Source organism: Somniosus microcephalus, chromosome 4 (assembly GCF_052327205.1).
Source record: "Somniosus microcephalus isolate GS21.2 chromosome 4, FLI_Smic_1.0, whole genome shotgun sequence".
In the NCBI taxonomy this organism is placed as follows: domain Eukaryota; kingdom Metazoa; phylum Chordata; class Chondrichthyes; order Squaliformes; family Somniosidae; genus Somniosus; species Somniosus microcephalus.
This window is the reverse complement of record NC_140990.1, coordinates 14,759,577-14,782,721: the sequence shown is the minus strand read 5'-3', so window position 1 is coordinate 14,782,721 and position 23,145 is coordinate 14,759,577. Positions and strand designations below refer to the sequence as shown.

Here is a 23,145-nt window from a genome sequence, read left to right as displayed (position 1 = left end):
GGAGTCATTGGGCCCGACCCCGACAGAATGCGCCCCCTTATGGAGCTCCCCCTCCCCCACTGCCAAAAAGCACTGAAGAGATGCCTGGGGTTTTTCTCTTACTACGCTCAGTGGGTGCCCAACTATGCAGACAAAGCCAGACCCCTCATCAAGTCCACCTCCTTCCCCCTGACATCAGAGGCGGGTGCAGCCTTCACTCTTATCAAGAGTGATATTGCGAAGGCCACAATGCACGCAGTGGATGAGTCCATCCCTTTCCAAGTGGAGAGCGATGCGTCCGACTTCGCCCTAGCTGCAACCCTTAACCAGGCAGGGAGACCCGTGGCCTTTTTCTCAAGGACCCTCCAGGGCCCCGAGATTCGACACTCCTCTGTCGAAAAGGAGGCCCAGGCTATTGTGGAAGCGGTGCGGCACTGGAGGCATTACCTGGCCGGAAAACGATTTACCCTTCTCACTGACCAGCGTTCTGTTGCTTTTATGTTCAATAATAAGCAGAGGGGCAAAATCAAGAACGACAAGATCTTGAGGTGGAGAATTGAACTCGCCACCTACAATTACGATATCTTGTACCGGCCCGGGAAACTCAATGAGCCCCCAGATGCTCCATCACGAGGTACATGCGCCAACGCGCAGGTTGATAGACTGCGGACCCTCCACAATGACCTCTGCCACCCCGGGGTCACCAGATTCTGCCACTTCATTAAGGCCCGCAACCTGCCCTACTCCATCGAGGAGGTCAGGACTATGACCAGGAACTGCCAAACCTGTGCCGAATGCAAACCGCATTTTTATAGGCCAGACAGAGCACGCCTGATCAAGGCTACCCGCCCCTTCGAGCGCTTGAGCATCGACTTTAAGGGGCCTCTCCCTTCCTCTGACCGCAACGTGTACTTCCTCAACATAGTTGATGAGTACTCCCGTTTTCCCTTTGCCATCCCTTGCCCAGACATGACCAGTACCACGATCATCAAATGCCTGAATGACCTCTTCGCCTTGTTCGGGTTCCCTAGCTATATACATAGCGACCGGGGCTCCTCTTTCATGAGCGACGAACTTCGGCAGTACCTGCTCGCGAGAGGTATTGCTACGAGCAGGACCACCAGCTACAACCCCCGGGGGAATGGCCAGGTGGAAAGAGAGAATGCGACGGTTTGGAAGGCCGCCCTCTTAGCCGTAAAATCTAAAGGCCTTCCGACCTCTCGCTGGCAGGAGGTCCTCCCTGCGGCGCTCCACTCCATCCGGTCACTGCTTTGTACTGCCACCCCTCATGAGCAAATGTTCGTTTTCCCCAGGAAGTCCACATCGGGAACCTTGCTACCGACATGGCTGACTTCTCCTGGGCCCGTCCTACTGCGGAGGCACGTGAGGACCCATAAAACGGACCCCCTGGTCGAGAGGGTGAACCTCCTACACGCCAACCCCCAGTATGCCTACGTGGCATACCCAGACGGGCGGGAGGACACGGTCTCCATACGAGACCTCGCACCCTCGGGCGCCCCGGAATCACCACCGTTATTCCCCACCACTTCTCCCAACCCAACCCCTGTAGACGGCATGCCGGAGCCCCAGGACCCTTCGTTGACCACTCAGACACCAGATTCGACGTTGGATACTGCACCACCGCCGCCGCTGCTACGACGATCAGGACGGCATACAAGGCCTCCTGATAGACTTACCTACACGAACTTTTAGCACACTTCACCCCGCCGGACTCAATTTTAAACAAGGGGTGAATGTGGTAAACCACTGTTATTGTTTTCATTGTTGTTCACTGTGGTTCACTACTGTTATCGTTATTGGCACATTGTTACCTCTTGCTACTCACTGTGTACCAATGCATGCCTCAGCTGGCTCCGCCTACGTGACCTGGTATAAAGGTGGCTGCTCGGCAGCCCACTTCCTTCTTGGGACCAGTCGCCCACGAGAGGCATGCTCTGTTCTTTAGTTAATAAAAACCTTTTCATTACTATCCTAATTCATCGCCTTTTATGGAATAATTGATAAGCGTATCACCCATGTGCCTTAATTTTGCACGCTAATCTCTTATGTGGGACCTTATCGAAAGCCTTCTGAAAGTCCAAATACACCACATCCACTGGTACTCCCTTATCTATTTTACCAGTTACATCCTCAAAAAATTCCAGTAGATTAGTCAAGCATGATTTACCTTTTGTAAATCCATGTTGACTTTGTCCGATCCTGTCACTGCTTTCCAAGTGCTCTGCTATTACATCTTTTATAATGGACTCTAGCATTTTCCCCACTACCGATGTCAAGCTTACCGGTCTATAATTCCCCGCTTTTTCTCTACCACCTTTTTTGAATAGTGGGGTAACATTAGCTACCCTCCAATCCATGGGTACTGTTCCAGATGTGGAAGTACAGTTTCTCACTTAGACACAAAATGGCTTCCTGGGCATAGAATAAAAACTCAAATGGCCGACAGAATGATTCACTAATCAGTTTCAAGGGGATGAGACAATTTAGGAATGCTACATACGTACTCCTTATCTGTGACAAGCTTAACAAGGAGCCTCGTTTACCAAACAAATAGCCAAGGACAGGATAAGGTAAACATCGGTCCACAGGCTCAGTTGGTACAGTGGGAGAACAGAAGGATCCCATAATAAAGGATTAGTTAATCTTATCTCAAGGTATTTCTGTTCGTTATTCTAACAAAGCCTGGAATACGTTGTTTCAGTAATTTGCAAGGTCTGTGCCTTTGTAATCAGGTATGATTCAATATTATGTCATGTGGCATAGAAAGCCTGTTTTGTTTCTGTACTGTATAAATATGTTACAAATTCTGTATTACTTCGAAGAGGTCTGATGTAGCTTTTGACTACACAACCCTTCCCTTGCAAGCAAATAAAGCCGGTCTTTAACGATACTTTGTGTTTAAAGAGTCTTACTCGGGAGTCGAGACTTCGACACAGAGTCTATCGAGTTCTGGAAGATGATCAGCAATGCATCTACTATTTCTAGGGCCACTTCCTTAAGTATCCTGGGATGTAGATTATCAGGCCCTGGGGATTTATCGGCCTTCAGTCCCATCAATTTTCCCAACACCATTTCCCTACAAATACTGATTTCTTTCAGTTCCACCCTTTCATCAGACCCTATATTCCCCGGCATCTCTGGGAGGTTATTTGTGTCCTCCTTTGTGAAGACAGAACCAAAATATGTATTTAGTTGGTCTCCATTTCTTTGTTCCCCATTATAAATTCCCCTGATTCTGACTGCAAGGGACCTACGCTTGACTTCACCAATCTTTTTCCCTTCACATATCTATAAAAGATTTTACAGTCAGTTTTTATGTTCCCTGCAAGCTTACTCTCATATTCCAAGTACTGCCCCCTCCGACAGTGCAGTGCTCCCTCAGTACTGCCCCTCCGACATGCACTGTCGGAGGGGCAGTACTGAGGGAGCGCTGCACTGTCGGAGGGGCAGTACTGAGGGAGCGCTGCACTGTCGGAGGGGCAGTACTGAGGGAGCGCTGCACTGTCGGAGGGGCAGTACTGAGGGAGCGCTGCACTGTCGGAGGGGCAGTACTGAGGGAGCGCTGCACTGTCGGAGGGGCAGTACTGAGGGAGCGCTGCACTGTCGGAGGGGCAGTACTGAGGGAGCGCTGCACTGTCGGAGGGGCAGTACTGAGGGAGCGCTGCACTGTCGGAGGGGCAGTACTGAGGGAGCGCTGCACTGTCGGAGGGGCAGTACTGAGGGAGCGCTGCACTGTCGGAGGGGCAGTACTGAGGGAGCGCTGCACTGTCGGAGCGCTGCACTGTCGGAGGGGCAGTCCTGGGGGAGCGCTGCACTGTCGGAGGGGCAGTACTGAAGCAGCTTACTCTCATATTCCATAAACCAAGTCTGTCAGTCTGCTGTCTCAGGTGGAGGTAAAAGATCCCATGGCACTATTTCGAAGAAGAGCAGAGGGAAGTTCTCCCCGGTGTCCCGGGCAATATTTATCCCTCAACCAACATAACAAAAACAGATGATCTGGTCATTATCACATTGCTGTTTGTGGGAGCTTGCTGTGCGCAAATTGGCTGCCGCATTTCCCACATTACAACAGTGACTACACTTCAAAACTACTTCATTGGCTGTAAAGCGCTTTGAGACGTCCGGTGGTCGTGAAAGGCGCTATATAAATGCAAGTCTTCCTTTCTTTACTCCCACCCCATATCCTTCTATTCTCTTCTCCCTCACGTATGTATCAAGCCTCCCTTTAAATGAGTCGTCACTGCTTTCAGCCTCAACCACGCCGCGAGGCAGCTTGTTCCACATTCTCACCACTCACCATGTGAAAGAAAGTGGGAACAGTTTCCCCACATCCACCCCTTTGGAACCCCTTCCTAATTTTAAAGGCCTCTATCAGAGAAAAGAGACCCAGTCTGCGCAATGCTTCCCGATTGTTGTATCCTCTCAATTCTGGTAACAGCCTTGTAAATATTTTCCCCATTTCCTCCAGTGCCTCAATATCCTTTTTCTTTACAGCCAATGAAGTACGTTTGAAGTGTAGTAATGACGGAAATGCAGTAGCTAATTTATGCACAGCAAGCTCCCACAAACAGAAGTAAAGTAAAAGACCAGATCATCTGTTTATGGTGGTGTTGGTTGAGAGATAAATATTGGCCCCAGGACACCGGGAAGAACTCCCCCACCTTGGCTCAGTTCGTAGCACTCTCAACTCTGAGTCTGAAGGTCGTGGGTTCAAGTCCCGCTCCAGAGACTCGAGCCCTATAATCCAGGCTACACCTCCCCGGTGCCAGTACTGAGGGAGCGCTGCACTGTCGGAGGGGCAGTACTGAGGGAGCGCTGCACTGTCGGAGGGTCAGTACCGAGGGAGCGCTGCACTGTCGGAGGGGCAGTACTGAGGGAGCGCTGCACTGTCGGAGGGGCAGTACTGAGGAAGCGCCGCACTGTCGGAGGGGCAGTACTGAGGGAGCGCTGCACTGTCGGAGGGGCAGTACTGAGGGAGCGCTGCACTGTCGGAGGGGCAGTACTGAGGAAGCGCCGCACTGTCGGAGGGGCAGTACTGAGGGAGCGCCGTACTGTCGGAGGGGCAGTACTGAGGAAGCGCCGCACTGTCGGAGGGGCAGTACTGAGGGAGCGCTGCACTGTCGGAGGGGCAGTACTGAGGGAGCGCCGCACTGTCGGAGGGGCAGTACTGAGGAAGCGCCGCACTGTCGGAGGGGCAGTACTGAGGAAGCGCTGCACTGTCGGAGGGGCAGTACTGAGGGAGCGCTGCACTGTCTGGTGGACCTAAAAGATCCCACAGCCACTATTGGATGAAAAGCGGGGGGGGGGGGGGGGGGGTGGGGGGTGGTTCTCCCCGGTGTCCCGGGGCCCAATATTTATCCCTGAACACAACGTCACTGAAAAGAAACAGATGATCTGGCCATTATCACATTGCTGTTTTTTGGGAGCTTGCTGTGCAGAAATTGGCTGCCGGATTTCCCTACATTACAACAGTGACTGCACTTCAAAAAGTACTTCATTGGCTGTGAAGCGCTTTGGGGCATCCTGAGGTTGTGAAAGATGCGGCATGATTAGGGAGTTCTTTCTTCACTTTTCCAGTCAGGATCACTTGTCCTCTCCATAACCCCGAGGCAGATGAGGCCAACTGTATCAATTCCACCCTCCCCAGCCACTTGCTCTAGTGGAGATCAACTAATCTTGCATTGGCCCTTGCTGGTCTCTGTCTCTCAGTTAAACCCTCAGCAGGAGCGAGCATTTGACTCGCTCACCTGGCCAGCCTGCCACCTTCCACCCTCCATAAACCTGAGCTCATCTGAAACACTGCTGCCCCGCGTCCTAACTCGCTCCAAGTCCCGTTCACCCATCACTCACTGACAAAGCCTCAATTTTAAAATTCTCATCCTGGTTTTCAAATCCCTCCATGGCCTCGTCCCTCCCACCTCCAGCCCTACAACCCCCCAGAGATCTCTGCGCTCCTCTAATTCCGGCCTCTTGAGCATCCCCGATATTAATCGTTCCACCAGTGGTGGCCGTGCCTTCAGCTGCCTGGGCCCTAAGCTCTGGGATTCCCTCCCTAAACCTCTCCGCCTCTCTACGTCGCTCTCCTCCTTTAAGACGCTCCTTAAACCCCACCTCTTTGACCGAGCTTTTGGTCCTGATATCGCCTTATCTGGCTTGGTGTCAAATTTTGTCTGATTTATGCTCCTGTGAAGCGCCTTGGGGGACGTTTTACTGCATTAAAGGCACCGTATAAATGCAAGTTGTTGCTGCTGGTGATGGTGGCAGCATCTTCCGCCTCGGAGTCAGAAGGTGCAGGGTTAGAACTCCGCTACGGGACAGTCCCGGCGAGCGGAGACCGGAGCTCCGGGTCTGAATTCTGGGTTGATGTGCAGCGGGGACGGTCTCGTCCGTCGGCGGGGGCGGCGGGTAGGCCCCAGCTCGTCGCATGTGTTGTGGGATCCTGCTGTGTAGGACCAACTGGCCACCCATAGCGGCTGGTATGAAGATGGAAGGAGCGTCACGTTGTGGCTTGTTAGTCAGCCCACGAATCCTTCCATTCTCCCGGGGAAGAGCTATGTTACGAGGAACAATAAGAACGCCGCAATGCCTGACCGTTAATCAGCCTGTGACCAAAACTACGGTAGACTCGGTCTACTATTCCCGTTTTACACCTTACGTACCATTTACTGAAGTAGATCTCCTCCTGAACCCTTGGATGTAAATGTCCACGTTGTCACTGTAGTTCGTGGCGTGATAAAGAATTTTCTCCTGCGAATGCTGTTCAGCTCCCATGGCCAACTTCTTGGCCAGGTACGCGGCCCACAGATAAACATTCTGGGTCCTGTCAATCTACAGACGGCGGCAAAGATTGACCACGGTTAATCAGAGGGACCTGGGTGTCCTTGTACACCAATCACAGAAAGTTCACATGCAGGTACAGCAAATGGTATGTTGGCCTTTATTACAAGAGGATTTGAGTGTAAGAGTAAAGAAATAACAACAGAAAATGCTGGAACAACTCAGCAGGCCACGCAACATCCGTGGAGAGAGAAACAGAGTCAACGTTTCAGGTCGAAACCCTTCGTCAGGATTGAAAAAGCACAGGAAATGAAACAGATTAAAAGGCCAGTTTGGGCATGATCCAATGTGATCCCACCACCAAACGCATCTTCCCCTCCCCTTTCAGCATTCCGTCGGGACCGCTCCCTCCGAGACACCCTGGTCCACTCCTCTATCACCCCCAACACCCTTTCCCCGGCACCTTCCCGTGCAAGTGGAGGAGATGTAACACCTGCCCCTCTACCTCCCCCCTTCCCACTGTACAGGGCCCCAAACACCCCTTCCAGGTGAAACAGCCATTTACTTGTACTTCTCGCAATCTAGTATACTGTATTCGCTGCTCACGATGCGGTCTCCTCTACATTGGGGAGACCAAACGCAGATTGGGTGACCGCTTTGCGGAACACCTCCGTTCAGTCCGTAAGGGTGACCCCGAACTTCTGGTCACCTGTCATTTTAATTCATCGCCCCATTCCCACTCAGACCTCACTGTACTCGGGCTCTTGCATTGTTCCACGGAAGCTCAGCGTAAGCTCGAGGAACAGCAAATCATCTGATCAGGCACTTTACAGCCTTCCGGACTCAATATCGAGTTGAACAATTTCAGATCATAACCTCGGCCCCTATTATATTTTTATATATTTTTTATCCACACCTTTGTTTTGTGCCCTTCCCCCCTTTTCTCTCTCCCACATGGCAGCTGTCTCCCATTCTGCCAGCGCATTTCACACCTAATCTAGAGCAGTCTTTTGTCTCCACTAGTCCTATCACCATCTCGTCTGGTTTTGAATACCTCTTAATGTCTCTTCACTTCCCTTTTGTTCTCTCATCCCCATTTCCCAGCCCCCAAACTGGCCTTTTCATCGGTTTCATTTCCTGTGTTTTTTCTCAGTCCTGACGAAGGGTTTCGACCTGAAACGTTGATTCTTTCTCTCTCCACGGATGTTGCCTGGCCTGCTGAGTTTTTCCAGCATTTTCTGTTGTTATTTCGGATTTCCAGCATCCGCAGTATTTTGCTATCATAAGAGAGTCTTACTGCAATTATATAGGGCCCTGGTGAGACCACACCTGGAGTATTGTGTACAGTTTTGGTCTCCTTACCTAAGGAAGGATATACTTGCCATAGAGGCGGTGCAACGAAGGTTCACCAGACTGGTTCCTGGGATGGGGGGATTGTCCTATGAGGAGAGATTGAGGAGACTAGGCCGATATTCACTAGAGATTAGAAGAATGAGAGGTGATCTTATTGAAACATACAAAATTCTTACAGGGCTTGACAGGGTAGATGCAGGGAGGATGTTTCCTCTGTCTGGGGAGTCTAGAACCAGGGGTCACAGTCTCAGAATAAGGGGTCGGCCATTTAGGACTGAGATGAGGAGAAATTTCTTCACTCAGAGGGCGGTGAATCTTTGGAATTCTCTACCCCAGAGGGCTGTGGAGGCTCAGTCGTTGAGTATATTCAAGACAGAGATCGATAGATTTTTGGTCTCGTGGGGAATCGAGGGATTTGGGGAAAGTGCGGGAAGGTGGAGTTCAGGTTGAAGGTCAGCCATGAGCTTATTGAATGGCGGAGCAGACTCGAGGGACCGTAGGGCCCTTGCTCTTATTTCTTATTGATACAAAAAGATTTTGTTTGGATTTTTTTTTTTTTTTTTTTTTTGACGGTTTTCGGCAGCTGATAATTTTTCTTCTAGGAATCGTTCGCCGAGCGAAGATCATCTCGTCGGCCTTCTCTGGGCCAATGAGCGGCTTGCTAGGCCGCATTGGGAGGCAGGTACGAGACGACCGTCTTTTGGTGTGGGGAATGGACGCATGTATAGGCCCAGGCCGGGTAAGGACGGCAGGTTTCCTTCCCCCGAAAGATCAACCAGTTGGGATTTTAAACAACACTTTCATGCTCACTTTAACTGAGACCAAACACACAGACATTTGCTCGATAAGAACATAAGAAATGGAAGCAGGAGTCGGCCATTCGGCCCCTCGAGCCTGCTCCGCCATTCAATAAGATCAGGGCTGATCTGCCACCTCCTCTCCACTTTCCTGCACTATCCCCAAATCCCTCGAGTCCCTTAATATCCAAAAATCTATCGATCTCTGTCTTGAATATACCCAATGACTGAGCCTCCACAGCCTCTGGGGCAGAGAATTCCAAAGATTCACAACCCTATGAGTAAAGAAATTCCTCATCTCAGTCCTACTTGGTCGACCCCTTATTCCGAGACTGTGACCCCTGGTTCTAGACTCTCCAGCCAGAGGAAAATAGCCTCTCAGCATCTACCCTGTCAAGCCCTGTAAGAATTTTGTACGGCCTGTGTGTGATTCAGTGTCAGCTTCTGTACATGTATAGTGCAGCGCTCCCTCAGTACTGCCCCTCCCACAGTGCAGCGCTCCCTCAGTACTGCCCCTCCCACAGTGCAGCACTCCCTCAGTACTGCCCCTCCAACAGTGCAGCGCTCCCTCAGTACTGCCCCCTCAGACAGTGCAGCACTCCCTCAGTACTGCCCCTCCGACAGTGCAGCACTCCTTCAGTACTGCCCCTCCAACAGTGCAGCACTCCCTCAGTACTGCCCCCTCCGACAGTGCAGCACTCCCTCAGTACTGCCTCTCCGACAGTGCAGCGCTCCCTCAGTACTGCCCCTCCGACAGTGCAGCACTCCCTCAGTACTGCCTCTCCGACAGTGCAGCACTCCCTCAGTACTGCCCCTCCGACAGTGCAGCACTCCCTCAGTACTGCCTCTCCGACAGTGCAGCACTCCCTCAGTACTGCCCCCTCCGACAGTGCAGTGCTCCCTCAGTACTGCCCCTCCGACAGTGCAGCACTCCCTCAGTACTGCCCCCTCCGACAGTGCAGCGCTCCCTCACTACAGCCCCCTGCAACAGTGCAGCGCTCCCTCAGTACTGCCCCCTCCAGCAGTGCAGCCCTCCCAGTACTGCTCTCCGACAGTGCAGCGCTCCCTCAGTTACTGGCAAATGGGGAGTGTCAGATTATGGGTATCGAATCTGTTGAGTGGGACTTGAACGCATGGCTTCTAACTAAGGCGAGAGTGGGACCCACTGAACAACGGTTGACACCACAAGAAATGATGAACTCACTCTAATTATTTCTATTGCTTGCGGTTGGAAACTTTCGCTGAATTTCTTCGCCACTCTCTGATACTCTTCAGAACCCTTATCCAACAAGAACATCATCATCTGTTTGTCTTTCATATCTTCCCAGTTACCCGGCTGGTTCCTGTCTAGAATGAGAGAAGGGATCAAACAGGTAAATCCCCGAACACAGGTTGGCCATTTTCTCATCTGAACACTGCCAGTGAGGAGCTATATGAGGTGGAGGAACAGAGGGATCTGGTGGGTACAGACACACAAATCACTAAAAGTAGCAAAATAACAACAGAAAATGCTGGAAACGCTCAGCAGGCCAGGCAGCATCCGTGGAGAGAGAAACAGAGTTAACGTTTCAGGTCTGGGACCCTTCATCAGAACCTGAAACGTTGACTCTGTTTCTCTCTCCACGGATGCTGCCTGGCCTGCTGAGGGTTTCCAGCATTTTCTGTTTTTATTTCAGATTTCCAGCACCCGCAGTATTTTGCTATTGTACTAAAAGTAGCGATGCAGGTTAACAAGGCCGTTACAAAAAGCAAACAAAGCACTGGGGTTCATTTCTAGGGGGATAGAATTCAAAAGCAGAGAAGTTATATTAACTTGTATAGAACCTTGGTTAGACCACACTTAGAGCACTGTGCACAGTTCTTGCCTCGGTGGTGGGAAAATTACTGGAATCAATTCTGAGGGACAGTATAAACCTTCATTTAGAAAGGCATTCATCAGGGACAGTCAGCATGGGTTTGTTAAGGGAAGGTCGTGTCTGACTAACTTGATTGAATTCTTTGAGCAGGTGCAGCAGGCGGTTAAGAAGGCAAATGGTATGTTGGCCTTGGTAGCGAGAGGATTCGAGTACAGGAACAAGGGTGTCTTGCTACAGTTGTACAGGGCCTTGGTGAGACCACACCTTGAGTATTGTGTGCAGTTTTGGTCGCCTTATCTGAGGAAGGATGTTCTTGCCATGGAGGGAGTTCAGCGAAGATTCACCAGACTGATACCTGGGATGGCAGGAATGACGTATGAGGAGAGATTGGGTCGATTAGGCTTATATTCGCTAGAGTTTAGAAGAATGAGAGGGGATCTCATTGAAACTTATAAAATTCTGACAGGACTAGACAGACTGGATGCAGGAAGGATGTTCCCGATGGTTGGGGAGACCAGAACCAGGGGTCACAGTCTAAGGATAAGGGGTAAGTCATTTAGGACAGAGATGAGGAGGAATTTCTTCACCCAGAGAGTGGTGAACCTGTGGAATTCTCTACCACAGAAGGCAGTAGAGGCCAATTCATTAAATATATTCAAGGAGTTAGATATATTTCTTGAGGCTAAAGGGATCAAGGGATATGGGGAGAAGGCAGGGACAGGGTACTGAATTTGGATGATCAGCCATGATCTCATTGAATGGCGGAGCAGGCTCGAGGGGCCGAATGGCCTACTCCTGCTCCTATCTTCTATGTAACAAGGAGGGTCAATGAGGGCAGTGCATTTGATGCAGTCTACATGGATTTTAGCAAGGCTTTTGACAAGGTCCCACATGGCAGGCTGATCAAAAAAGTAAAAATCCATGGGATCCAAGGGAGAGTGGCAAATTGGATCCAAAATTGGCTCAGTGGCAGGAAGCAATGGTTGAGGGGAATTTTTGCCACTGGAAGGCCGTTTCCAGTGGGGTTCCACAGGGCTCAGTCCCTTACTTTTTGTAGTATATATTAATGATTTAGACTTAAATGTAGGGGGCATGATAATATAAAAATTGGCCGTGTGGTTGACGGTGAAGAGGAAAGCTTTAGACTACGGGAAAATATCAATGGACTGGTCAGTTGGGCAGAAAAGTGGCAAATGGAATTCAATCTGGAAAAGTGTGAGGTAATGCATTTGGGGGGCGGTGGGGGGCAGCCAGGCAAGGGAATAGACAATTAATGCGAGGATACAGATAGGTATGGAGGAACATGAGGGACCTTGGAGTGTATGTCCACAGAACCTTAAAGGTAGCAGGACAGGTCGATATAGTAGTTAAAAAGGCATACAGAATGCTTTCCTTTATTAGCCGAAGCATAAGAGCAAGGAAGTTATGCTTGAACTGTATAAAACACTAGTTAGGCCATAGCTAGAGTACTGCGTGCAGTTCTGGTCACATTACATGAAGGATGTGATTGCACTAGAGCGGGTGCAGAGGAGATTTACGAGGATGTTGCCAGGACTGGAAAACTTTAGCTATGAGGAAAGACTGGACAGGCTGGGGTTGTTTTCCTTGGAACAGGGGAGGCTGAGGGGAGATTTAATTGAGATGCATAAAATTATGAGGGGCCCAGATAGAGTGGATAGGAAGAACCTATTTCCCTTAGTAGAAGGGTCAAGAACCATGGGGCATAGATTTAAAGTAGTTGGTAGAAGGATTAGAGGGGGGTTGAGAATTTTTACACCCAGAGGGTGGTGGGGGTCTGGAACTCACTGTTCGAAAGGGTGGTAGAGGCAGAGACCCTCATCACATTTAAAAAGTACTTGGATATGCACCTGAAGTGCCGTAACCTAGAGGGCTATGGAGCAAGTGCTGGAAGGCGGGATTAGGGTGGTGAGCTCTTTTCTGACCGGCACAGACACGATGGGCTGAATGGCCTCCTTGTGTGTCATAATTTTTCTATGATTCTATATCACACTGGGAGCTCTGTGCACAGTTCTGGAGTCCATATCACACTGGGAGCACTGTGCACAGTTCTGTTCTCCATATCACACTGGGAGCTCTGTGCACAGTTCTGGAGTCCATATCACACTTGGAGCTCTGTGCACAGTTCTGGTCTCCATATCACACTGGGAGCACTGTGCACAGTTCTGGAGTCCATATCACACTGGGAGCACTGTGCACAGTTCTGGTCTCCATATCACACTTGGAGCTCTGTGCACAGTTCTGGTCTCCATATCACACTTGGAGCACTGTGCACAGTTCTGGTCTCCATATCACACTGGGAGCACTGTGCACAGTTCTGGAGTCCATATCACACTGGGAGCACTGTGCACAGTTCTGGAGTCCATATCACACTGGGAGCACTGTGCACAGTTCTGGTCTCCATATCACACTGGGAGCACTGTGCACAGTTCTGGAGTCCATATCACACTGGGAGCACTGTGTACAGTTCTGGAGTCCATATCACACTGGGAGCACTGTGCACAGTTCTGGAGTCCATATCACACTGGGAGCACTGTGCACAGTTCTGGTCTCCATATCACACTGGGAGCACTGTGCACAGTTCTGGAGTCCATATCACACTTGGAGCACTGTGCACAGTTCTGGTCTCCATATCACACTGGGAGCACTGTACACAGTTCTGTTCTCCATATCACACTTGGAGCACTGTGTACAGTTCTGGAGTCCATATCACACTGGGAGCACTGTGCACAGTTCTGGAGTCCATATCACACTGGGAGCACTGTGCACAGTTCTGGTCTCCATATCACACTGGGAGCACTGTGCACAGTTCTGGAGTCCATATCACACTGGGAGCACTGTGCACAGTTCTGGAGTCCATATCACACTGGGAGCAGTGTGCACAGTTCTGGAGTCCATATCACACTGGGAGCACTGTGCACAGTTCTGGAGTCCATATCACACTGGGAGCACTGTGCACAGTTCTGGAGTCCATATCACACTGGGAGCACTGTGCACAGTTCTGGTCTCCATATCACACTTGGAGCACTGTGCACAGTTCTGGTCTCCATATCACACTGGGAGCACTGTGCACAGTTCTAGTCTCCATATCACACTGGGAGCACTGTGCACAGTTCTGGTCTCCATATCACACTTGGAGCTCTGTGCACAGTTCTGTTCTCCATATCACACTGGGAGCACTGTGTACAGTTCTGGAGTCCATATCACACTGGGAGCACTGTGTACAGTTCTGTTCTCCATATCACACTGGGAGCACTGTGCACAGTTCTGGTCCCCATATCACACTGGGAGCACTGTGTACAGTTCTGGAGTCCATATCACACTGGGAGCACTGTGTACAGTTCTGGTCTCCATATCACACTGGGAACACTGTGCACAGTTCTGTTCTCCATATCACACTGGGAGCACTGTGTACAGTTCTGGTCTCCATATTACACTGGGAGCACTGTGTACAGTTCTGGTCTCCATATCACACTGGGAGCACTGTGCACAGTTCTGGAGTCCATATCACACTGGGAGCACTGTGCACAGTTCTGGAGTCCATATCACACTGGGAGCACTGTGCACAGTTCTGGAGTCCATATCACACTGGGAGCACTGTGCACAGTTCTGGAGTCCATATCACACTGGGAGCACTGTGCACAGTTCTGGTCTCCATATCACACTGGGAGCACTGGGCACAGTTCTGGAGTCCATATCACACTGGGAGCACTGTGCACAGTTCTGGTCTCCATATCACACTGGGAGCACTGTGCACAGTTCTGGAGTCCATATCACACTGGGAGCACTGTGCACAATTCTGGTCTCCATATCACACTGGGAGCACTGTGCACAGTTCTGGAGTCCATATCACACTTGGAGCACTGTGCACAGTTCTGGTCTCCATATCACACTGGGAGCACTGTGTACAGTTCTGGAGTCCATATCACACTGGGAGCACTGTGCACAGTTCTAGTCTCCATATCACACTGGGAGCACTGTGCACAGTTCTGGTCTCCATATCACACTTGGAGCATTGTGCACAGTTCTGGTCTCCATATCACACTTGGAGCACTGTGCACAGTTCTGGTCTCCATATCACACTGGGAGCACTGTGTACAGTTCTGGTCTCCATATCACACTGGGAGCACTGTGCACAGTTCTGGTCTCCATATCACACTGGGAGCACTGTGCACAGTTCTGGTCTCCATATCACACTTGGAGCACTGTGTACAGTTCTGGTCTCCATATCACACTGGGAGCACTGTGTACAGTTCTGGTCTCCATATCACACTGGGAGCACTGTGCACAGTTCTGGTCACCGTATCACACTGGGAGCAGTGTGCACAGTTCTGGAGTCCGTATCACACTGGGAGCAGTGTGCACAGTTCTGGAGTCCATATCACACTGGGAGCAGTGTGCACAGTTCTGGTCTCCATATCACACTTGGAGCTCTGTGCACCATTCTGGCCTCCATCTTACAAAAAGATGTAGAGGCACTGGAGAATGTAAATCTTTTTTGCACAAGGATGATACCAGAATTGCGAGGTTATAACTATGAGCTAAGACTGAACAGGCTGGAGCTCTTTGCTCTGGAAAAGAGAGGACGGAGTGGTGACCTGATAGAGGTATTTAAGATTATGAAAGGGATTCGATAGGGTAGATGCAGAGAAGATGTTTCCCCTTATGCGGGACATCAGAACGAGGGGGTTATAAATATAAGAGAGTCACTAATAAATCCAATAGGGAATTCAGGCGAAACTTCTTTACCCAGAGAGTGGTGAGAATGTGGAACTCGCTGCCACAGGGAGTGGTGAGAATGTGGAACTCGCTGTCACAGGGAGTGGTGAGAATGTGGAACTCGCTGTCACAGGGAGTGGTGAGAATGTGGAACTCGCTGTCACAGGGAGTGGTGAGAATGTGGAACTCACTGCCACAGGGAGTGGTGAGAATGTGGAACTCGCTGTCACAGGGAGTGGTGAGAATGTGGAACTCGCTGTCACAGGGAGTGGTGAGAATGTGGAACTCGCTGTCACAGGGAGTGGTGAGAATGTGGAACTCGCTGTCACAGGGAGTGGTTGAGGCGAATAGCATAAAAGGCATTTAAGGGGAGTCTGGACAGACACATGAGGGAGAAAGGGATAGAAGGATATGCTGATGGGGTGAGATGAAGAGGGTGATAGGAGGCTCCGGTGCAACATCGACACTGGCGTGCACCAGTTGGACTGAATGGCCTGTTTCTGTGCTGAAAAATTCAAACTGGGATGTGTTTTCTCAAAGAATTCCGCTTTTGATTTATACCTTTCAAAATTAATCATTATGTACTATCAAAGAGTGTAGAGGGAGCTTTACTCTGTATCTAACCCGTGCTGTACCTGCCCTGGGAGTGTTTGATGGGACAGTGTAGAGGGAGCTTTACTCTGTATCTAACCCACACTGTACCTGCCCTGGGAGTGTTTGATGGGACAGTGTAGAGGGAGCTTTACTCTGATTCTAACCTGTGCTGTACCTACCCTGGGAGTGTTTGATGGGACAGTGTAGAGGGAGCTTTACTCTGTATCTAACCCGTGCTGTACCTGCCCTGGGAATGTTTGATGGGACAGTGTAGAGGGAGCTTTACTCTGTATCTAACCCTGTGCTGTACCTGCCCTGGGAGTGTTTGATGGGACAGTGTAGAGGGAGCTTTACTCTGTATCTAACTCGTGCTGTACCTGCCCTGGGAGTGTTTGATGGGACAGTGTAGAGGGAGCTTTACTCTGTATCTAACCCGTGCTGTACCTGCCCTGGGAGTGTTTGATGGGGCAGTGTAGAGGGAGCTTTACTCTGTATCTAACCCATGCTGTACCTGCCCTGGAGTGTTTGATGGGGCAGTGTAGAGGGAGCTTTACTCTATCTAACCCATGCTGTACCTGCCCTGGAGTGTTTGATGGGGCAGTGTAGAGGGAGCTTTACTCTGTATCTAACCCATGCTATACCTGCCCTGGAGTGTTTGATGGGGCAGTGTAGAGGGAGCTTTACTCTATCTAACCCATGCTGTACCTGCCCTGGGAGTGTTTGATGGGACAGTGTAGAGGGAGCTTTACTCTGTATCTAACCCATGCTGTACCTGCCCTGGGAGTGTTTGATGGGGCAGTGTAGAGGGAGCTTTACTCTATCTAACCCATGCTGTACCTGCCCTGGAGTGTTTGATGGGGCAGTGTAGAGGGAGCTTTACTCTGTATCTAACCCGTGCTGTACCTGCCCTAGGATGATTTAAGCATGGTTGGCACCAATGGCCTTTGGTGGTGGAGGGGATGAAAATTGGCTGCGTGGAAATGTGTTTGAATAATAAGTTCGAGAATTTGTGGCATTACCCGCACGAGCTTCTATCCTCTTGATCTTGAGCATTTCGCTGGTCTCTCTCACTTCGGCCTCTTTGCGACGCAGATCAACGAGGAACGTGTAATCCTGCACTTTCACCGTGACCTTGTTGCCATGGCTGTGCTCCAGCTGAAAGTTGGCTTCTGGGTCAAAGGGCATCTCCTTGCCGTTGAGGATGAAGTACCAGCGGACAGTGGACAGCAGCTCGTCTTGCTCCCTGCGGGCTGCGACCTCCAGCGCCCGGCAGGCGGCGGCCAGGGCGCCCTTGACCTTCTCGACCTCGCCCCGTGCCCTCACCCGCCCTCTCTCCACCGTCACGTGGACGCCATGTAGCTGGCCCAGCTGCAGGAGCCCCTCGATCTCGGCCGTCGTCAGCCGGGCCGGGCAGGCGTAGGTGGCGTCCTCCTCCCGGAAATTAGCGTTGCGGACTCTCTGGAGGCGGGACACGGCCTCCCGCACGCTCGGTCCGTCCCTGCCGAACACGTTAATCACCGCCGGCTGCACAGCCTCGTCGCTCTCGTGCTTCTCAGGGATGTGGGACGTCCCCTCCCGTCTCTGCGCAGTGTTCGGCAATTCTACGGGAGAACAAGGCGCCAGTTTCATCATGTTATTTTCAGAAGCAGCCGTAACATCGGGGCCCCCCCCCCCCCCGTCTCCACCCCCTGCCGCTGAAACCCTCGTCCCTGCCTTTTGTTACCTCCAGACTCCAACTCTTCCCAACGTTCTCCTGGCCACCTTTCACCCTCCGTAAACTTCAGCTCACCCCAAACCTGGCTGCCCAGTATCCTGACTCGCACCAAGTCCTGTTCACCCATCGCCCCTGTGCTCGCTGACACACACTGGCTCTCGTCTTGATTTTAAAATTCTCCATCCTTGTGTTCAAATCCCACCATGGCCCTCCCCCTCTCGCTATCTCTGGAACCTGCTCCACCCCCACAAGATCTCGGTGCTCCTCCAATTCTGGCCTCTTGTCCATCCCCCCTAATCCATTCGCCCCACCATGGGCGGCCGTGCCTTCAGCCGTGTAGGCCCGAAGCTCTAGGCTTCTCTCCCTCCTCCTTTAATTCTGGCCTCTTGAGCATCCCCGATTATAATCGCTCCACCACTGGTGGCCGTGCCTTCAGCTGCCTGGGCCCCAAGCTCTGGAATTCCCTCCCTAAACACCTCTCTCCTCCTTTAAACCCACCAGTATGACCAAGCTTTTTTTCACCTGTCCTAATATCTCCTTATATTGCTCGATGTCAAATTTTGTTTGATTACGCTCCTGTGTCGCACCTTGGGACGTTTTACGACGTCAAAATGCTGTATATAAATGCAAGTGATTGTTGTTGTAATGCACCCTTGGGTGGGCATCACAGCTGAATCCCGCCCTGCCACGACCCGGGTGCCCTTTCCAGTGAGGTTTACCGGGTGATTATTCACGCTGTGTGTCAGCGAGCACAGCAGATCTCACTAGATTACAAAACTTGAACTTACGGCCACTCTACACTTTGTCGCAACAACCTGGTAACAAGGCGAAGGAAGTGATGCTACAGTTATACAGAGCCTCGATCGGACCCCATCAGGAGCACGGCGTCTGGGTCTGGTCAGACCCCATCAGGAGCACGGCGTCTGGGTCTGGTCAGACCCCATCTGGAGCACTGCGTCTGGGTCTGGTCAGACCCCATCTGGAGCACGGCGTCTGGGTCTGGTCAGACCCCATCAGGAGCACGGCGTCCGGGTCTGGTCAGACCCCATCAGGAGCACGGCGTCCGGGTCTGGTCAGACCCCATCAGGAGCACGGCGTCCGGGTCTGGTCAGACCCCATCTGGAGCACGGCGTCCGGGTCTGGTCAGACCCCATCTGGAGCACCGTGTCCGGGTCTGGTCAGACCCCATCTGGAGCACCGTGTCCGGGTCTGGTCAGACCCCATCAGGAGCACGGCGTCCGGGTCTGGTCAGACCCCATCTGGAGCATGGTGTCCAGGTCTGGTCAGACGCCATCAGGAGCACGGCGTCCGGGTCTGGTCAGACGCCATCAGGAGCACGGCGTCCGGGTCTGGTCAGACCCCATCTGGAGCACGGTGTCCGGGTCTGGTCAGACCCCATCTGGAGCACGGTGTCCGGGTCTGGTCAGACCCCATCTGGAGCACGGTGTCCGGGTCTGGTCAGACCCCATCTGGAGCACGGTGTCCGGGTCTGGTCAGACCCCATCTGGAGCACGGTGTCCGGGTCTGGTCAGACCCCATCTGGAGCACGGCGTCTGGGTCTGGTCAGACCCCATCAGGAGCACGGTGTCTGGGTCTGGTCAGACCCCATCAGGAGCACGGTGTCCGGGTCTGGTCAGACCCCATCTGGAGCACGGCGTCCGGGTCTGGTCAGACCCCATCTGGAGCACGGCGTCCGGGTCTGGTCAGACCCCATCATGAGCACGGCGTCTGGGTCTGGTCAGACCCCATCTGGAGCACGGTGTCCGGGTCTGGTCAGACCCCATCTGGAGCACGGCGTCTGGGTCTGGTCAGACCCCATCTGGAGCACGGTGTCTGGGTCTGGTCAGACCCCATCAGGAGCACGGCGTCTGGGTCTGGTCAGACCCCATCAGGAGCACGGCGTCTGGGTCTGGTCAGACCCCATCTGGAGCACGGCGTCCGGGTCTGGTCAGACCCCATCTGGAGCACGGTGTCCGGGTCTGGTCAGACCCCATCTGGAGCACGGTGTCCGGGTCTGGTCAGACCCCATCTGGAGCACGGTGTCCGGGTCTGGTCAGACCCCATCTGGAGCACGGTGTCCGGGTCTGGTCAGACCCCATCTGGAGCACGGTGTCCGGGTCTGGTCAGACCCCATCTGGAGCATGGTGTCCGGGTCTGGTCAGACCCCATCTGGAGCACGGCGTCTGGGTCTGGTCAGACCCCATCAGGAGCACGGTGTCTAGGTCTGGTCAGACCCCATCAGGAGCACGGTGTCCGGGTCTGGTCAGACCCCATCTGGAGCACGGCGTCTGGGTCTGGTCAGACCCCATCTGGAGCACGGCGTCCGGGTCTGGTCAGACCCCATCTGGAGCACGGCGTCTGGGTCTGGTCAGACCCCATCTGGAGCACGGCGTCTGGGTCTGGTCAAAACCCATCAGGAGCACGGCGTCCGGGTCTGGTCAGACCCCATCTGGAGCACGGCGTCCGGGTCTGGTCAGACCCCATCAGGAGCACGGTGTCCAGGTCTGGTCAGACCCCATCTGGAGCACGGTGTCCGGGTCTGGTCAGACCCCATCTGGAGCACGGCGTCTGGGTCTGGTCAGACCCCATCTGGAGCACGGCGTCCGGGTCTGGTCAGACCCCATCAGGAGCACGGCGTCTGGGTCTGGTCAAAACCCATCAGGAGCACGGCGTCCGGGTCTGGTCAAAACCCATCAGGAGCACGGCGTCCGGGTCTGGTCAGACCCCATCAGGAGCACGGTGTCCGGGTCTGGTCAGACCCCATCTGGAGCACGGTGTCCGGGTCTGGTCAGACCCCATCAGGAGCACGGTGTCCAGGTCTGGTCAGACCCCATCTGGAGCACGGCGTCCAGGTCTGGTCAGACCCCATCTGGAGCACGGCGTCTGGGTCTGGTCAGACCACATCTGGAGCACGGTGTCCAGGTCTGGTCAGACCCCATCTGGAGCACGGCGTCCAGGTCTGGTCAAACCCAGGTCTGGTCAGACCACATCTGGAGCACGGTGTCCAGGTCAATTGGAGCTTTGAAGACTGAAATCGATAGATTTTTGCTGGGTGAGGGTATTGAGTGACAAAGGTAGGTGTACTGACCAACCGCGATCTGATAGAATTAAAAAAAAAAAATGTATTCATTCACGGGATGTGGGCGTCGCTGGCAAGGCCCGCCTTTATTGCCCATCCCTAGTTGCCCTTGAGAAGGTGGTGGTGAGCCGCCTTCTTGAACCGCTGCAGTCCGTGTGGTGAAGGTACTCCCACAGTGCTGTTAGGGAGGGAATTCCAGGATTCTGACCCAGCGACGATGAAGGAACGGCTGATAACTGAATGGCTTGCTAGGCCAGTTCAGGGGGACAGTTAAAAGTGAACTACATTGTAGGTCTGGAGTCACGTATAGGCCAGACCAGGTAAAGACAGCAGTTTTCCGTCCCCTAAAGGACCTTTAGTGAACTAGGCGGGTTTTTCTTTTAAACGACAATCTGATAGCCTCACGGTCACCATGCTAGCTTTTTATTTCCAGATTTATTTAATTAACTGAATTTGAAATTCACAAACTGCCACAGTGGGAGTTGAACCCACGTTTCCAGATTATTAGCCCAGGCCTCTGGATTGCAGGTCCGGTAACAGAGCCACTACGCTACCGTGGTCCGGTAACAGAGCCACTACGCTACCGTACTCCGGAAAGGCGAAGCAGGTTAGAGGGGCCGAATGGCCCGGCACTGCGTTTCTCTTCCTGCGTCTGTGATGCCCGTGTCCTAACTCGCACCAAGTCCCGTTCCTCCCCATCTCGGTAACCTCCTCCAGCCCCTACAACCCTCCCAGATCTCTGCCCTCTCCCAAATCTGGCCTCTTGCGCATTCCCCGATTTTCATCGCTCCACCATTGGCAGCCGCGGCTTCAGCTGCCCAGGCCCCCGAGCTCTGGAATTCCCTCCGCCTCTCTACCTCCCGCTCCTCCTTTAAAACGCTTCTTAAAACCTACCTGTTTGACCAAGCGGGGATACAGTAGCATAGTGGTTATGTCACTGGTCTAGTAATCCAGAGGCCTGGACTAATAATCCAAGAGAGGAGAGTTCAAATCCCACCACGGCAGCTGGGGAATTTAAATCCAGTTAATTAAATAAATCTGGAATCAGTAATGATGACCACGAATACGACCAGATTGTCGTACATGTAGTTCACTAGATGTCCTTTAGGGAAGGAAATCTGCCGTCCCTTACCTGGTCTGGCTTATACGTGACTCCAAACCCAGAGCAATGTGGTTGACACTTAACTGCCCTCTGAAATGGCCCAGCAAGCCACTCAGTATGTAACACAGAAACATAGAAGATAGGAGCAGGAGTAGGCCATTCGGCCCCTCGAGCCTGCTCCGCCATTCAATGAGATCATGGCTGATCATCCAAATTCAGTACCCTGTCCCTGCCTTCTCCCCATATCCCTTTAGCCTCAAGAAATATATCTAACTCCTTCTTGAATATATTTAATGAATTGGCCTCAACTGCCTTCTGTGGTAGAGAATTCCACAGGTTCACCACTCTCTGGGTGAAGAAATTCCTCCTCATCTCAGTCCTTATCCTTAAACTGTGACCCCTGGTTCTGGACTCCCCCGCCATCGGGAACAGCCTTCCTGCATCTAGTCTGTCTAGTCCTGTATAAGTTTCAATGAGTAACAAACCGCTACAAAGAAGCATCATGGTGATTCAAAGCGGCGGCTCACCACCACCTTCTCGAGGGCAATTAGGGATGGGCAATAAAAGCTGGCTTTGCCAGCAACGCCCACATCCCAGGAACAAATTGTTTTAAAAAAAGCTTTTGGTCACCCGTCCTAATAGCACCTTCTGCGGCTTGGTGTCAAATTTTGTTTGATAATCGTTCCTGTAAACCGCATTGGGCACGTTCAAGATGCTGAATGTAAGTTGCAAGTTGTGTGTGGTTAGAAAGAGAGATGGAAGGACTACCTTTCAGGTGGTTGGCAGGTGATGACACCTCCCCCAGTCGGTTTTCCAAACTGGCTGTGAAGATGTTGTAGATGACGAGATGCAATATAACAATGCGGACCACTCGGACCTGAGCTGGCGAGTGTTCTTGGGCCACCGATGCAATCGCGTCGATCATCGCCTCAGCGACAATGTCTGGCTTCAAGGTGCCACATCCTTAGGAGCAGAAGGTCCAAAAGCAGAAGAGTTAGGGGATCAAGCAGGGCTCAGTGGGTAGCGCTCTCTCTCTCTCTGGCCTCTGAAGGTCAGAAGGTCGTGGGGGAAATGCGGCAGCCATATTGCACACAGCAAGCTCCCACAAACAGCAATGTCATCGATGACGTACATTG

General features: G+C 52.2%; 1 protein-coding gene across 2 annotated transcripts in view; it reads right to left on the bottom strand.

The window, feature by feature from the left end:
• The window catches only part of LOC147118334 (protein mono-ADP-ribosyltransferase PARP14-like), a 71,290-nt gene that overhangs the window by 8,574 nt on the left and 39,571 nt on the right, over window positions 1-23,145 (bottom strand). The window contains exons 11-14 of one of the 2 annotated variants that reach the window (XM_085984400.1): window positions 22,778-22,972; window positions 17,134-17,715; window positions 10,132-10,274; window positions 6,660-6,828 (exon numbers count right to left, since the gene is read on the bottom strand). In XM_085984400.1, the coding sequence (XP_085840526.1) occupies window positions 6,660-6,828; window positions 10,132-10,274; window positions 17,134-17,715; window positions 22,778-22,972 (1,089 nt within the window). The remainder of the gene's footprint in view (window positions 1-6,659; window positions 6,829-10,131; window positions 10,275-17,133; window positions 17,716-22,777; window positions 22,973-23,145) is intronic. The other variant, XM_085984401.1, reaches the window with a different exon arrangement.